General features: G+C 38.2%; 2 protein-coding genes across 4 annotated transcripts in view; one reads left to right on the top strand and one right to left on the bottom strand.

The window, feature by feature from the left end:
• Positions 1–16530, top strand: part of MAPK8 (mitogen-activated protein kinase 8) — a 179974-nt gene that overhangs the window by 46415 nt on the left and 117029 nt on the right. For 2 of the 3 annotated variants that reach the window (XM_033066307.2, XM_033066306.2), the window contains one exon: positions 2101–2261. The exons of the other annotated variant lie outside the window; for it this stretch is intronic. The gene's annotated coding sequence lies outside the window, so the exon portion shown is untranslated. The remainder of the gene's footprint in view (positions 1–2100; positions 2262–16530) is intronic. 3 annotated transcript variants of the gene reach the window in all.
• Positions 10163–16530, bottom strand: part of FRMPD2 (FERM and PDZ domain containing 2) — a 69890-nt gene continuing 63522 nt past the window's right edge. The window contains exons 43-47 of the mRNA XM_033066302.1: positions 15027–15117; positions 14184–14518; positions 12515–12730; positions 12193–12255; positions 10163–11382 (exon numbers count right to left, since the gene is read on the bottom strand). Coding sequence (XP_032922193.1) covers positions 11311–11382; positions 12193–12255; positions 12515–12730; positions 14184–14518; positions 15027–15117 — 777 coding nt within the window. The 3' untranslated portion in view covers positions 10163–11310. The remainder of the gene's footprint in view (positions 11383–12192; positions 12256–12514; positions 12731–14183; positions 14519–15026; positions 15118–16530) is intronic.

The raw sequence follows: 16530 nt of genomic DNA, 5'->3' as shown, positions 1-16530 counted from the left end.
TTGTGAGAGCTGGTGCAAAAAACCCAACTGCCAAGTTTCCCCATGTGCAAGGTTGCAGAAATAAGGCACTAGGGCAGAGGTTCATCGATACTGATCAGGATTCCCTTTCCCAGCTCTGGGATCTGTTCACCATAAGGCCAAATAATTTTGTCCCAATGTGTACTTCTGTGTCCGTAAAAAAACCATAAATAATGCTCTCAGAAGTGAAATTATTTGAAGCCCTCCATGAAAAGTTCTATCCAAGACCAAGCTGCCATAGTCAAACCAGTACAATACCTCATGAAATGTGTTCCGTTCATGTTTGTTCTGGGGCCATGGGGAACAATGTCCTTTCAGGACAATAAATGTCTGCAATTCATGGTGAATTTCTTTTCCTTCTTTCATTAAAATCCATTCATTTTCAGCTCAGCCTCTTCATTCTCAAAAATACATCTTGGATATTTGTCAATTTCTATTCATCTTACTTAGTGTGTGCATCTAATCTCTTTGAGTCTGAACATTCCCCCGATGGCAGAGCCTTGAGAGTGTTATTCTGCCAATTGTGATGCATTGAGGAGAGGCTCTTGGCAAGCTAGCTCATTCTTGGGGAACAGACATATTTGAGTAGTGAGACCTCAGGCATTTATACTGTGCAGGACACCACAATGCTCGGCACTCAGTAAAACTCAGAAGAGAACCACTGCCTAGAAAAACAAAATGCTTACTGGCAAATGTTTTTCAAAATGGGTATGGAAAGCTGGCTTCAGTGCCCAGTTTAGTTCAGTACTCCCTGTACAGTCTCAAGCAGGCCACTTCATCTGAATATGTAGCCTGGAAGGCAGTAACACAAGTTTGCTTCTTGTGCCTGTTATTGTATCTGCTTCCTGCCCTGGCACATGTTTCAGGTGGAGAAGAGCAGAACTGTGATGGTGTTATTCCCTGGTAGTAAGTGAAAAGAGATTGACTTCTTTGAGATAAAACTGTTCAACAGCAGTGAGATCGTAACAGCTTTGGCCTGGTGGTGATTCAGCAGCGTTTCATGCACTGACAAGGAAAGACTGTCCTCAGCTCCTTACCCTGTTCTCTTGAAAAGGGAAAGGCAATGTATGTGATTGGCACCCAGGCAAGAGGCTCCTGCTGCCCTAACTCTAGAGATCCTTGAGAGCTTGGTGACATCTGGTGGGAACTGGAAGGATCACAAGCCTTTTGTGATGACTGCAAAATAATTTATAAAAACAAATTTTAGAAATGGTCCCCCCAAAACAAGCAACAAAAATTTATTGATTTTATGCTCAGAATCACAAGAGTACAGAATCCAAACATGAGGTTATAATGATACATGCTGAACAGTTCAGAGATCAAAGGGTTTGAAATGCTAGTGGGACATAATAGAGCTGAAATACAAGGAATTTGTCACTGGATTTTTGCAGGAATATAAGTGCCATCTTTTTTATCGCTCTGGTCAGAATATCAGTATAAAACCCAAGTTATGAGGGTTGCAAGTGCTCATCTTGCAGCCCTGGGCCCCCATGATATAACCTGTCTCCATCACATTTAAATTTGCAAAAAGCACATATAGTACCTTAGCCTGGAATGTACCATCGTGGATTTGTTCAGTGACCCACTAGTGAGCAGTTAGATATGTCTCTCCAGAGTTAGGATGAGGTGCGGGTCTGGCAATGAGCACAAAACTTCAGTGAAGGGAAAGATGGTGAAGTTAAAGTTACATTCAGGGTAATTTTCATAAGGAAAGTGGAAGGGTATTGCATGAAGTTCAAATTAATGATCCCATTTGATCTGCGTGAATATGTATGTGAATGGGTTTTCCCTTTATTTCTGCATCTTTTCAGTGCCATAAACATAAGCGGTATTGCCTTTCCTGTCATTTTTGCAAGTGCACTTTTTGGATCTATCTATGTACAGCATTTCTACAACTTCCTTCAAAAGATCGAGCAAATAATAACCAGAAAGATTTTTCCCAGTGTCTTAGATATTTCAGTATGTCCCCTGAAAAACAGAGAATTCTCTGCATTTTCCAGAGGTTTTGTGAGGTCTTTGATAGAGAAACTCTGAATCAATAGGTTATTAATCAATCTCCTTTTCTTCTTCCTCCCTTTTTAGGATTTCTAAAGGGAAAGAATGAATTTAGGAGGGAATCAGTAAAATGATGGTCAAAGTTTTCAGGAGAGATTGTGAAGGCTACACCATAGATCTAGCTGCAACTGAGAGTCTAGATTGTGGACCCGCATTGAAGGCTGCTGAATAGGACCTTGAAGCCACTGGTAAGTTTTAAACAATTGCAGCCTATTGCTGCAGCTTATTTATCTCCTCATTCTTTGGTAAGAAAGATTTAGGTTAGAGGACAAAGCAGGGAGGATTTTTAGCCTATCAAGTCCAAAGCAGATGCCCTCTTAGCTACTTAGAAGAAAAATCTTTTATTCTAGGGATTCCATCTGTGTGCCTTGAGCTGTTCAGACCTCTACCTCCCTTCACATGCCAGTTCATCTCTGCAGTGACATCACGATGTGTAGTATCATTGCTGATAACCTTTTTAGCAGAACCAATTCTCCACAGATGCTCATATATGAGGCTGTTTGCCGTTGTATGAGCTCTGTCCCTATTGTTTCTGACAGCATGAGGTGACCTAATTCACTCCAGTTGGTCCATCACACATATTCTCACTGGGTGATTTCCCCCTCTGACAGGCCACTGTCAGCACCCATCCTGCCAGGACTGTGCAAGCCCTTGCCTGGTGTTCATGCAAGCACAGAGCTACACACAGATGGCCCTTGCTGGAAGCTGGTCTGGTGAGTGGGTGTTTGCACAGGTATAGTGAGCACAGAACACAAACCTAAAGCTGGCTGGGTAGTCTTTAGGCCTTTGACCTGGTAGATTATATGAAATTTTTGGAGTTTAGAGTTTGACCATTATTTAAAGTAAGACCATTATTTTCACTTCCCTGACCAGCACTGGAGCTGGATGCAGTTCTGCTGATAATGAGGAGTTCATGGATCTCTTATTGACACAATGGTAAACTGTTAAGTCCATGCACAAAAAGCCTTGTTCAACAGTATGCTAAACACATGACATCTTTTGGATCAGAAAAATTCTCCTGACCAGACAAGAATGAAGATAAAACCCACGCTTGTAAAGTCTCTACTAGCTGTGAAAGGATACTTGATTGAATATTTTTGTTTGTGTACTTTAGAAAGCAGGGTCACATACATGCACTCATATGCAAACACTCATATTACTGTGTCTTGAGGACTGAACTGATGTCTGATTTTAGTATAGATTATTCTGTGATTTAGCAGAAGGTGAGAACAAAGAAAAAAGCAACATTACTACAGAAAGTTAAAGAAAGGTGGAAATTCTTCAGGCTAGCCCATTTCCTGAATAATTTGTTGGCAATCTGTAGCCATTATCAGCCTGTTCCCATGGCAGGTAAATGCATCCTCAGTAATGCAGATGCTCTTCCCAGTCTTGTCAGCTTCCTCACATACCAGTACACATCATGTGTGTTTGTCACATGAGGTAAATTTGGAGAGAATATATTCTGCCTCTTCCAGAAGTTAAGACAATAGCAATATACAGACTTGGTGCCCTCAGCCATTATAGAAGTAACTGAGAGTTAAGAGCAGATCACTCACATCCCAATCAGTGTTCAAGGAACAACCAGAGAGAAAGAGAAGTGCTGGCATATTTGAGGGAAACTGTGAAGGGAAATGAACATGTGTAAACCCTCTGGCTGACAGCTACGGAGAGGACATAGCTCCTCCATGCGGATATAGACCTGGGAGTAATGGCACATTATCCCCATCTGTGCCAGGTAATGATTTTGAGGCAAGTTGGACTGAAGCTACAGAGAGCAGCAGTTTTTTGAGAACAGTTCTTCTTTCCTGTCCAAGGCTGTAATCACTTCAACTGTCTACAGGCCATTGATCAGTGAAGTCCTGAACACCTGGAGGTAGCCTAGCTGCTCTTTGAATTCCTCAAACACTTTGCAAAAAACTGGGAGTCAAGGTCCATATCAGAAGTGACCTTTTGCCCTTTTAATGGAACTACTAAGAGGGGAGAGCTGTTGACAAAGGAGAAGGAAAAAGATGTTTTATTGATTTGATATTTTTAACATACTTTTTTGTGTTCCAAGTTCAATCTGAGTTTAATCTCAGAACTCCAAGGAAGTAACTGTGTTTCATCAGATGCTTTGGAAGAGCTCGAAGCAGTGGCAGTGTTGTGTAAATCTCAAGAGGACTCCTAGGATAATTGAACCTTTTGAGGCACTGACAAAGTCTAGCAGAACAGTATAACCCAGCAGCAACCCAGCTCTTAGCAAGGAATCTAAGTGAATGTTGATGAGAGGAGGAATAGGTGGAGAAATCTCTATGTCATTGAAAATCTCAGCAGGAGCTGGCATGGAGTGCTCTGGAAGGAGAGTTCTTGCCTGGAGCAATGTTGCTCTGAAGGAGTTGGGTATTTGTATTGAGCGGAGAGGTGTGGTCATCCCAGTGCTGCTGGCATTCCAGACTTTGTCTGGATTCTGTCTATGGGAACAGTTTTAGGTCTTTTGATCTAAAATTGCTGTCAAGCAAAACGAATGATGCTGAGTCCATGCTAAGTGACTCTAGTTAGGTGATACTAGCAGAATTTCTAACTGGGAAATTCCACTTTGTTGCTACTCAGTTTCCAAGTAATACCTTATCAGAATCCTACTCTTTCCCTTAGTGAAATTTTTCCCTTTATGTTTCAGTGCTAATTTCCTAATAATAGAGATAGATATATGCTACATGTGTCCTAACTCACACACAGAGATGAAGGGAAATGTGTGACAACTGAAAAATGCAAGCATGAAGAATATTTCATGTCTTGTGTTGTCTTTTACTCACCTGACACTTCCCAAGCATTACCTGTGACTCATGCATCGTCTTTAAGGAAAAAAAAAAGTAGTAGACAAAGAAAATGGGGTATGATACTGTTAAGGAACCTGTCTTAAAGTCAATTATAGATATGATGATGAGAGGAACCCAGGAGTTCTTCAAGAATATGTGTAGTGCTATTCCAAGTTTAATAAACTAACATCTTATTTCTTATATCAAGTGAAAGTCAAATTTCTTCATAAGAGCTATTCAATTGTTTCAGCTTAGGATTAAAAAAAAAAAAGCCAGAAAGCATTGTCTGTGTTGCTGTTGAATACTCAACTACAAATTTTGCCTACTTTCAGTGGATAAAAAAGGGTGAAAGCAGCATAGGTTAATGAGAGACTAAGGTTCAGTTTCTGCTGAACCTGATCGCATGAGAGTGTCATCAGGATGGTTCCTTTGATGATATGGTGATAAACCTGCAGTAAAATCTGGGGGAGTAAAATAAAGAGCTGGGGGAAGTTTGGGATTTTCTTACAAAGACTCAGATTTGGATCTGTTGTTTCATCCAGAATTTCTGAAAGTGTGTGAGCTAAGTTTCTGTCTGCTGTAAGGGTGCTTTTGGATGTGTCACCATTTGTAGCAAGACTGCAGGCCAGGCATGCTTTCTCCTGATGTTGTAGCCCAAGCTCCTGCTTTATCAGCACTTTTACAAATACAATAACAGCAATTTCCTTGCACTCATGGTGGGGATTTGCATTGTGAATACTTGTGTTGCTATAGCTACATTTCCCTAATGTTCATTATTTCTCATAGTGTCCTTGTCACTTATCCAAAGGTGCTGGCATTAAACAAGCTCACAGCATGTTGTTTCTGCCTTGGGAACTATTGGTAGGTGTACTGAATGAGCCAAGAGGTACTGCAGCTGGTGCTTTGCCTGGAATAAATCTGCTTCAACCATGAAGTGAAGTGGTAATGGAAGCAGTTAGAAGCTTTTTACAGCAGTTGGATGGGAAAGGAAAGCCTACAGCCATTGGCATGTCTTTCCAAGAGTGTTGAACAGGAAGGAGAAGAAGGGATTGTCATCTCTCAAGAGAACAAATGCAGGGAGGGGAGGGAGCACAGGCAACCTCAGTTAATTGCTAGGTTGTGTAATGAGCTGGGGTGCTGGACAGCTACTGTATAGTCCCCATTGTGTCTGTCGCCTGGCTGGGGGTGTACTGCTCTCAGGCATTTTAACTGCTTTTTGGGGTTTTGTTTTTGAATGGTTTAATGAGAAAGCTAAATAGCTGTATAATTCAGAACAGGATTGCAAAAAGTTCACTGTCCCTCAGGCATGAATGTGTAACTGGTGCTGTGCAGAAAAGGCAGTGAATTCTGAGTAGCCACCTACTTCATATGGGAGGACACTGAACAGTTAAGAATATGTAAAAAAGTAGAGATGATCTCTGGCAGATATTTCAGACTGACATCCAAGATATGCTCCATACTCTGTATCTTTTATTAATCTCCCATATTGTTTTCTCAGGCCTTGATTAGTACTTAAGTGGTATTAAAACAGCAACCATCACTTGTCAATAAGCACCAAAAAACTCTACCTCATAATTTCAATAGGCAGTTAGATGTAGCTGTTGGATGGAATCTTATAATCTCTCTAAATCAGTACTTCCATATTAAGGCCACTGTGATGATTAAGAAATTGGAATTAAGAAATGTCTGTTGTGTAGGGAGAAGCTGAGAGAGTTTGGTCTGTTTATCATGGAGAAGAGAATGATCTGGGGGATCTTAACAATATGCACAAATTCCTAAATGGGAGGGAGTAAAGAGGTAAAGAAGCAGAAACAGATTCCTCTTAGTGGTATCCAAAAACACGACAATATGCTATGGGCACAAACTAAAATCCAGGAACTTTTGTTTAAACATCAGAAAAAAACTTTTACTCTGAGGATGGTCAAATAGCAGAACAGGTTGCCTAGACATGTCAAGGAGTGTCCATCCTGGAGATACCCAAAACCCACGTGAATAGAGTCCTGAGCTCAAGGTGACTCTGCAGGGAGTTGGAGGGTTTAGACTGAATGGTTCCCAGAGCTTCCTTGCAATCTCAGCTATTCTGAGTTGTGGTTCTGGGATCTAGTGTTAGTTATTCCATGCTACTGGGCCTGGAGAAGCAGGAATGAAGTACAAGGTGCTGCTATTCCTGGTGTGCACAAAGTAAGTGACCAAAACAAAACTGATTGTATCAGTATGGCAATACAGAATACTTTTGAGGTTTCACAAGCTTAATTCTAAACCTACAAAGTTTATATCTATAAATTAAATATGTATATATTTTTATATATATATATATAAAGTTTATACCTGTGCAAGATTATGTGCAAACCACACTTAAGTGTTAGACACATCTTTATAAATGCTGTGCCCTTCCATCACACACATTACTGGACATTTAAAAGATTCAGCTGAGAGTGGACTCTAACTCTCAGTCTGCTTAGCCTGCAAGGATGAGCTCTCTTTTCTGTGTAAAGAGCTCAACTGACTTCTGGTTTTTGTAGTATTATAATAATATTTAGTCAGCTTTGCAAGCAGTAGGTAGGTAATCTTCACGTTGAGTCCAGTTTTGTGATTTAATAACTGTGAGAAATACCATTGTCCTTCACTAGTAATGGAGTGTTTTGCAGCTGGAGTTGCTGTTCCTATGTAATTCCAATAATTAAAACACACAGATTATGCAAAGTATCATTTAAAGTACTATTTATTACTGCTCACTCTAAAGGAAGAGAGAATAGTGTAGATAAACTTACATCCCTTCAGATGCTGGGAGCTCTGACTTGTGCAGCACCAAACAAGCATCCAGTGTGGGTGCAGCACACCGTTCCAAGCCTCTCGTGGAAAGGGTGCCCCATTTTGCTCATTTGAGTGATCGTATTATGTTTTCACGAGAAAATAATTTCATTCAGTATTCTGTTATCCCATAGAAAGGAAGTTCCTGTGAGAGCTTCTTGCTGCACTTGTTGGTATAGGCAAGAAGTCACAGGGGCATGATGTCAGTCAGTAAGTGGGATGTGCCCACGAGCTCTCTGTCACATTTACCTGTCTGAGTTTGTTCTGCACTAAGAGACATGGAGCGGGTCTGTGCCAAGGACAGGAGCCACCGGCTGTGATCAGCCCTGTGGCATCACGATTTGCCCCTAGATGGCAGCGATTGCTGCTCTTTTTCAGGACGGGCCCTGCAGTTGCTGTATTAGTTCTGTCACAGAAGGGCCTGTTGTCCAGTGAGGCCATGAACTTCAGCTGAAAAGACTGAAAAAATTACTGGCTCATCTCTCCGGCTTTTAAAGGAAATTTAAAGGAAACATGATTATATTAGGACAAGTTGCTACTTTTTAAAGTCAATTATTTAAACCTGACAATGCTCTTGTAGAGAGTAACAGCCATTTTGTCATGTGTGGACACTTTTAGGTATCTTTTCCGTTGCAAATGGGATACTAGAATGCACCGAGATGTCAGCATGAAGCAGTTCTGAGTCTCTGGAACTCAGTGAAGATGTTAATAGAGAAATGTGGACACATGTTTTCCCCCGCACACCCCTTACAGCTCTGCTGTGGTTGTCCTTGCTGTACTTGCTTTTAAATTGAGATTAAATGGTAGCTATAAGAAAGCTTAACAGCAATCCCAGTGCTGGTAAAACAGTTACTTCTCCAAAATAAGATTACAAGTTGTGCTGTTCTGTGGACAGAGCTACTGTCTGAACACAGTAAGGCTGACAAGGTTTTGTGCTGCAGTGTGAATCTGAGGAGTAGTGTATGTTTACTTCTTTGGTGTGCTTGGTTATGGCAGGCACTGTCTTCAGTAAAAGGGCCCTTTTTGTTCACATTTGCACTGCAGTTTGTCCTGATTGGGAAACTAGGTGGTTGAAGAGTTGAGCATAGGCACAGACTGAGCTTCTCTGCCATAACACATCTCTTGCATATTAGGATGTGCGCAAATTCCAGTCAGAGCACTTTATATGCTAAATAATAGCTCATCAGAAATCATCCAGAGCAGTATGGTCCTCTTTTCTGACTGAGGAAAGATAGTTTTGTGTATAGGCAAAGAATCAGAGATATTATCATCTGTGCTTAGTTCCCAAGTTTTCCAAAACTCTGTAGACATTGGACAAATCACCGACCACTGCCTCACTTCCATATCAATGTTATGGGACAAGAGATTTTCCTTGGTTTTCGGTTTATCCTGACTTGTTAAGTAGTGTGAACTCTTTAAAGATTGGATTATCTTTTGTTCCAAATGAATTCTTATCAGTAAGCCTTGATCTCCAGTTTTGCATGAACAGAGACCACAGAAGTGGGACACTCAGTTGTGCTGTGTGTGGGGAAATGCTTGTTAGCTGCTGGATGTGGGCACATTCCACTACACATTATCACAAAATCTGAGGAAGTTTAAAGATAAACCCCAATGAATAAAATACTTTCCCCAGAAGTTGTATCGGTTAATAGTTAGGTATTGTAGCTGTTTTTTTATAAGAAGAAATTGAAATTAGGCAGATTGTTTTCAGAAATCTTTTTAATATTGCTATAAAACAGGAAAAACTTATGTCAAACAGCAAACACATCTGTCAAACATCTGCAAAGATGATGCACAAATAATGACCTTATGAGGATTGTCTTCTAAGTCCAGAAAACTTGTTCTAAGCCACAGAAAACACACCTTTGCATAATGTACAGAAATATTTTCACCAGGAAGCTTATTAAGTGGTACAAAAGGTGAATTGTGCATTCATTGCAGTGTAATGCATTGATTGCCTAGTAGTATGTGTGCAGTAATTAAAGTCAAAGGCCAAATATCAAATGAAGGTAACAAAGTTATGAAAAAAAATTGGCTGTGGACATTTGACAAAATTGTACAAACAGTCCTTTGTATGTTATGCAAAGATTATAAATGCAGAATATACGGAGAACAATGCTTTGAGGAAGGAGCAAATTCAGTGAATTTAAGACAAAACATTGATTTCTGTATATATTTATATCAATATAAAGCCAGGGTTACTCCAAGATTTATTTAGCATTGCTCTGGAATTTTATTAGTATGTTTGAAATTAGCATCTGGCTCACATAATTGCATATCTATATTTTCCTCCCTCCAGACTATTGGAAGGCAGAACAAAAAAAATGGGCCTTGGCCTTAATTATAATTATATTACAGTGTTTTTTTCTAAAAGCCATAATTTAAATTTTTACTTAATACCCCATTCTTTCTGAATTATAAACCTCTAATTCATAATAGGTAATCAAGTAAATAGGTATTTCATTTTCTGGTTTTAACTTAATATTTTCTCTTTTGAAGAAACCAAATAAGTTTTAAAAATATGTACAATTTAGTTAGATTGTTTTAGTTTCTTATGTTTACAAGTTACTCTTCTGATGCACTTCTAATCACTTCCATATGTCACCTTCTAGATAAGGACTAGAAGTACTACTAGGGAAACAAATACAATCTTACAACTTGAACAGCAGATTTCTGCTCAAATCCACCCAAATGAACAGAAACACTTTTTACAAGAAAAATAAACTGTACAGAGGGTTTTTTAAATTTAAAGATCTGATTTAACCCCACTGAAACCAGCAGGACATCCCATATTTCAGATCCTTGGTAAGAATGAGAAGATAGTTAATCAATGTAAAGGATTAGGGAAAGATGAAATGTATGTGTGTACCACAACGTACACACAGTTGTTTCACCTGGCTTAGTATTGCATTCCTTTTTCTCTGGATATAGAATGAAATACTGATTCTATCTATATCTGTTCATATTGCTGGAAAAAAATGAATATTCCATCAAATTATTAGTGCACTCTTCCTTTGAAGAGAACCAGGATTTAAAGGCATCCTATTTCTTCTGTCAATTTCTTGATTTAAGATGTCTAGTGATAAACTCATGGGCTGGAGTAATGACTGGAAATGGTTCTACATTGTTCAAGCAACCAAAGGTCACCAAATTGAGTCCTTCCATGCAAAAGCAAAACTACTGGAGTAAACACTGGTCTGCAGTCCAGCAGCCAACAGCGCACAACAATAGATGAGGGACAGCTAGTCTTCCACCAACACCAACAGAATCTTAGATCTTTATAGTTGCCCTTTGGATAGGGCAAAGGCTGCTATATCCTTGCTACAGTCCCAACAGATATTCCTAATAATGAATATGTTATTACACAGAATGCAAAAGTTGTCCATAGCAATTTAAAACAGCAGTGTTGCAGTGCTGGCTGGCTGTTTCTTCATAGAGCCAAGAAATAAGTGACTTACACAGGACATGTTAAGCAAGGTTTTAAAATTACTTTGAAATCAGGGTAATCTAAAAAAGCATATAATGTAACACTTGTCTGTGTTGGCTTGACATCTCCTTAAAGTAGTTGCTGAGCAGTCCCTGGAGTCCAAGTGGAATAGCAACAGGAAGAGTCACATTGCAGGAATCATATTCAGTAGGAATCCATCGCTTGGAGGATCTGAAGGACTTCCAGCACAACTTGATAACAGAATAAATACTCATCCTATGTGTGGAGACACCAGTGTGAAACACCTGGTTACATTCAACATAAATTCTAAACAAAGAAGGATGGGCTAGCTGAAATTATATGTTTATATGTTGTGTGTTACATGTTTATAACATCAGCATCTTTTTCATGTGGATACAAAACTTACATATTTAAGAGAATCCTTGTTCTTTTTGTTCCATCACTGGTAAAAGTGCAGAATACTGTAGTTTAAGCATGTGCTCAGCTCTCATTTAGGACAGTGAAGGTTATATGTTTACTTAATTTTAGTCACATGCTCAATCATGAAGAAAAATATATCAAAGTCTGTGTTAAAATATTTGCCTATAGGAAGAATTTCTCCTGCTTTTATTCTCACCAACTGTTTTCTCTAAGGTGAGTTAGATGTATTTTGTCTTTTTCTCTATGAAAAATATTTTCAGAAGTGGGTTTAGCTCAGGAGTAGAAGGGTTTACTTGGTGATGGTAACTCAGCAATAGCAAGAATTAAACTTAAGGGTGTAATTTTGCTGGGTGGGGTTTATAGTAAATCACTGTTTCTGTGATACTTGCTTTTCTTCTTGCTTTAGAAAAAGAAAGGGAGTTGTGTGCTATCTGTCCTATATTGCTGCTTCACTTTTATTTCACTTATTTAGTAAGGGATAGGCTTTCATATTTAAAACTAGATACCACTTCCCTAGAAGGCTGTTACTTTCCTCAAATGAGAGCACTAAAATGACATTTTCAGCCCCGGATTTATCAAAGCATGGGGAACTGCACCATTGAAGCTTTTTTAAAAAAATAATCTAGTTGCATATTTAGAACTTACCTTAGTTTGGATCATGCCAAAACGCTGATCTCGCAAATCTCTCACTATCTGCTTGATGTTGAACTATCAGAAGAGAACAGTTTATATTTGGTTGACATGCAAGTTAGAAAGAAAGATTGAAGCATTATCAGATGGGGAAGCTGTGACAGTTCTTTTAGAAATTGTATATTTGTAGTTATTATCTTTGTTGTTTAAAACAATGAGAGCTGGGTTTATTCCATTTTGTTAGGGTGAATTGTTACAGGATTTATTCTGTTCTAAGATGCCCACATGACATCCATACCAGTTTGGAATACTTAACAATGACTTGTTTGATACTTACACGTAAATCTTTTTCTATATGGCTGAGAAGAATTTCAACACACAGCAAAACTCCACTTCTTCCAATGCCAGTGCTGCAGTGAGCAATAATAGGTCCTGTCCTGTGAACTTTTTTCATGCAACAAATAAATTTTACAAGCTGCTCAGCCAGTTTGGAGGTATTGTGGTCTGGCCAAGTGGTAAATTGCAAATGACTTATAATGCGCTTTTCTTCTGTCTGGAAGAGAGAGACCAGAAAGTTAAAAACTATCAGTCTCAAAACTGATTTTCAAGGAAAATTTTCCTTCATTCTCAAAATTGTTTTTTACTCTATAATTCTTTAGTTTTTCATACTTGACTCCATTAAAGTTTCTTTAGGTTCCAAGAATTGCACTCAAAAACACAGGCCGAGGAAATGTACTTCACATGACTTTGATGAGACAAGGAAGTTACTCTGTTGCCTGGAAATGATGTAGTTGTGTTGTTTGTTGGTTAGAAAGGAAAAAGAAAAACATTTTTAAAATTAGAACATTGCAGTTCTGTTTGCTAAAACTGTTTTTGTAGCTGAATGAAGCTTTGCTAATAGAAGAGTAGCAATATGAGAGCCACACTAGCAAAACTGTAAATATCTGATGGCCATCAGATATAAAAAAATAACTTGTGATTAGATACTCAATATGCAAACCAACTGAAAATTCTTACAAGAATAAATAAAATGTAGATTAAAAAAGAATAATATTAATTGAATTTTCCTGAGTCAACACTTCTTGTTGCCATTTCACAAAGCCATGTTAACATCTGAATGCTAACTATCTGGATTTTTACTGTCAGAAGAATTTGAATATGAGTATGTATTTCAGTGAAGTAACTGGCTTTCTGTAGTAGTTTGCTGCTAGTTCAGTACAAACATAGCAAACTTAACATGTTCATTGAAACAATCACATATGGTGTTCCATCTTGCCATTTTAATAGTCTTTTGGTAAGACTCTTATCAAATGCTTTACAATGCTTCACACTCAGTGGAATAAGGTGAATTTCCTCAAATTGAGACATTTTTATCTTGATGGAAAAGGCACCAAGTTTAGTCTGGCACAAGTTTTTTAATTACGTCACTAAAGAATATGTCCAACATAAATTTTGCAAAGGTTTACTTAATATTCATACAAGACTGATGGACTTATACCTGCCCTGTTTTCCATGTTCTTCTACCTGGATTCTGTATTTGTTAAGGTTCTAAAAAATTGCTGCTAGATTTGTAGTTTTATGTGTGGTAGTGTCTTTTCATGGACAAAAAAAGTATCATTTGTTCTAAATTCTAGGATTAAAGCCACCTGCTTCCCCTCTTTCCATCCAACCACCATTAGAGAATATGAATCCTCTCTTGTGTGGATGTGATTTGATGAGAACAGTAAGAAATTCTTCAAAACACTGAACACACCAGTTCTGTGACTATTAGAGGTCTCACTTTTGGAAGTTTTTGTCCAAATGTATACAATATTGGATCCATTGCTTATGCAATGAGCAAAAAATAACCACCTCATTAACTTTAATTTCATTTCTGTTATTCAGATTTTTACATCCCTGAAAATACTGAGTGCATATTATGGAAGAAGCAAACAATATTACTTGTATCCACTCATGTAAACTACATAATCAATTTCATCATATATGAAAGTATTAGGTCAACTTACCTGCTTGTTGGTAATTTCTATTTTTCTAATTATGAAGTATTCCAGAATCTGGTAATTGTGTAGCCTGAGACAGAAATTAGACAGGTCTTTAGAGTTATACGGAGATTCAGGCCAGTATCGGTGACATTTGACTTGCCCTAGCTCCACTTCTTTTGTCATCATGGCAATCACATCTGATTCACTCTCCCAGACCATTTGCCAGAAATCATCCATAGTGGATGGCAGAGGCCCTTGGGTTGTAATATAAAAGTGTTCCTCTTCTCCAACATTCATTCTAATGTAACTTGCATTAATGTAGCCATTCTTTTCTCCCAGAGGAACTCGTGTCTTATCATCTGTACAGAAACAGAAAGATGCTATTTCAGTTGTGCATCTGAAACAGAGTTCTGCCATCTCCAGCACTCAGGATATAGGAAACCTCAGTCTCTCCAGAAAAGTATGCCTATGGATTTTAGAATATATTGGACTAGTAGCACTAATATTAAGTAAGAATTCCCACAGATAAATTGTATGCTTCATTGCAGCTTTATTTCTCTTGAGGTACTTGTGTAACACTGTGAAAAGCCTTCTAATTACTAAAAAATTGTTTTCCAGTGTTCCAAAATGGTGTACCCAGTGCTGCTTTTCATGTATTGCGCAGGAATGTTGTCACCAGATATTGGTGTTATAAACCTGGAAAACCTCTAAGAATATATATACTGCATCACTGATATATAGAGATGCTACAAATGTTTGCATGTGTTCTCCTGTAGTTGCAGTTTACAAAGACATCAAAGGTCCAGAAAGCTTGCTTGTGTTTCTCTGATGACTTTGTTCACCAAATATATTTCTGTGCATACTTACATGGGAGGATATCTCGGTATCTGTTTTTATTCTGGTTTTCTGGTGCTTTGCCAGTTCTGCAATCATCTGTTGGTTTCACATGTTCTAAAGCCTGGATCAAAAAGAAATAGTCAATCCATGTTGTTCACATCCTCAACAGACAATTTTTACAGTGTCAGTGTAAACAAACTTTACTGCTGTATATAACCCAAGACTGGAAAATAGACTTCTTACAGAAGACAATCAGTGTGTCGTTCTCTAAACTTCCAGGCAAGGAATGCAATTTTCTTTGTATTTATTTCACCCTGCAAAATATTTCTGCATTTTCAAGTGATATTTCCAACCTTCATCCTCAGACCCCATCATTCCAAGTCACTGTTGTATATTGCTGTATTATAGATGTTTGGAATAGTGTCTTGGCCAAATGTCAGCATTAACGATTGATAACACAATGACTAAAGCACTAATTATTGCACTTATGACAATGCAATAATGATAGTGAATATTTTCAGTGATGGAGAAAGTAATGAGTACAGGGAACAGCTCCACTGATATTAAGCGCAAATCATACAGTCATTAAGAACTTCATAGCAAATTTAGGGGAATGGAATGCAGTGTAGTCAGAAGCAGGAATGTGCAAGTGCATTTCATTCACATTTTTGTGTTACCTCGACTTTTTTTATTCCTCTACCTATTTGCTATGCATTGCACAGTGCTCAGCCATCACATTCTGCCACTACACATTTATATGAACAGAAATATATGTGACAGCTCTTGCACACTTTCATTAGTTACTACAGCTTTTACTCAGATAAAACATCCACTGGCTTAGGTAACCAGCACTTATTAGATCTTTTTTCTGTGCAGATATGTGACTCAGCTCAAAGTAAGCTATACCTACATCAGTAATGGAATGTAATGAATGAAAATTAATACATGATCTTGAGCCTTCAGGGAATGTCAGCAAATCCTATACACTTGAACCTGTGAGATTTTGTACCCAGAAAGTCAGAGATGTAAAGTCAAGTGTGAAAAACTGATAACATTGGAGTTACTATGGAAAAGTGACAGCCATCCATTTCACTGGTAATGAGCATGTCCTTTAAAGGAAAAACCAGTACTATGTTGAAGAATTACATAATGATGTGTTCTTTGGGAATTTGATGATAACTGCATACTCTGTTTATGTTCAGAAAAAAGTGATTTTACAAACCTTCCTAATTTTACATTTTTTTCATTATTTATATGCAATCAGATGTAATTATGTTTTCATTATCTGCAGAGGTACATTGCTTTTTCTTTGTCATTTCATTAAGTCCCTGATCATAAAAGTATAAATTGTGGCAATGAGTTCCATGGATGAGTGGAGTGTTCCATTATGTGGAACATTTTCCTTTCAGTTGTTTCTACAGTTCAATCTAAGGATTCTAGTGAATCCTTAGCAGCGTGGATTTCTTGCTTAGGTGCAGCTCCTAGTTCCTAGGTAGATGTTCAACAGAGCTGAGGGGCTAATAAGAAAAAGTCA

The sequence above is a fragment of the Catharus ustulatus genome, chromosome 8, assembly GCF_009819885.2.
Source record: "Catharus ustulatus isolate bCatUst1 chromosome 8, bCatUst1.pri.v2, whole genome shotgun sequence".
In the NCBI taxonomy this organism is placed as follows: Eukaryota; Metazoa; Chordata; class Aves; order Passeriformes; family Turdidae; genus Catharus; species Catharus ustulatus.
The sequence above is the reverse complement of the archived record's forward strand: the minus strand, read 5'-3'. Positions and strand labels throughout refer to the sequence as shown.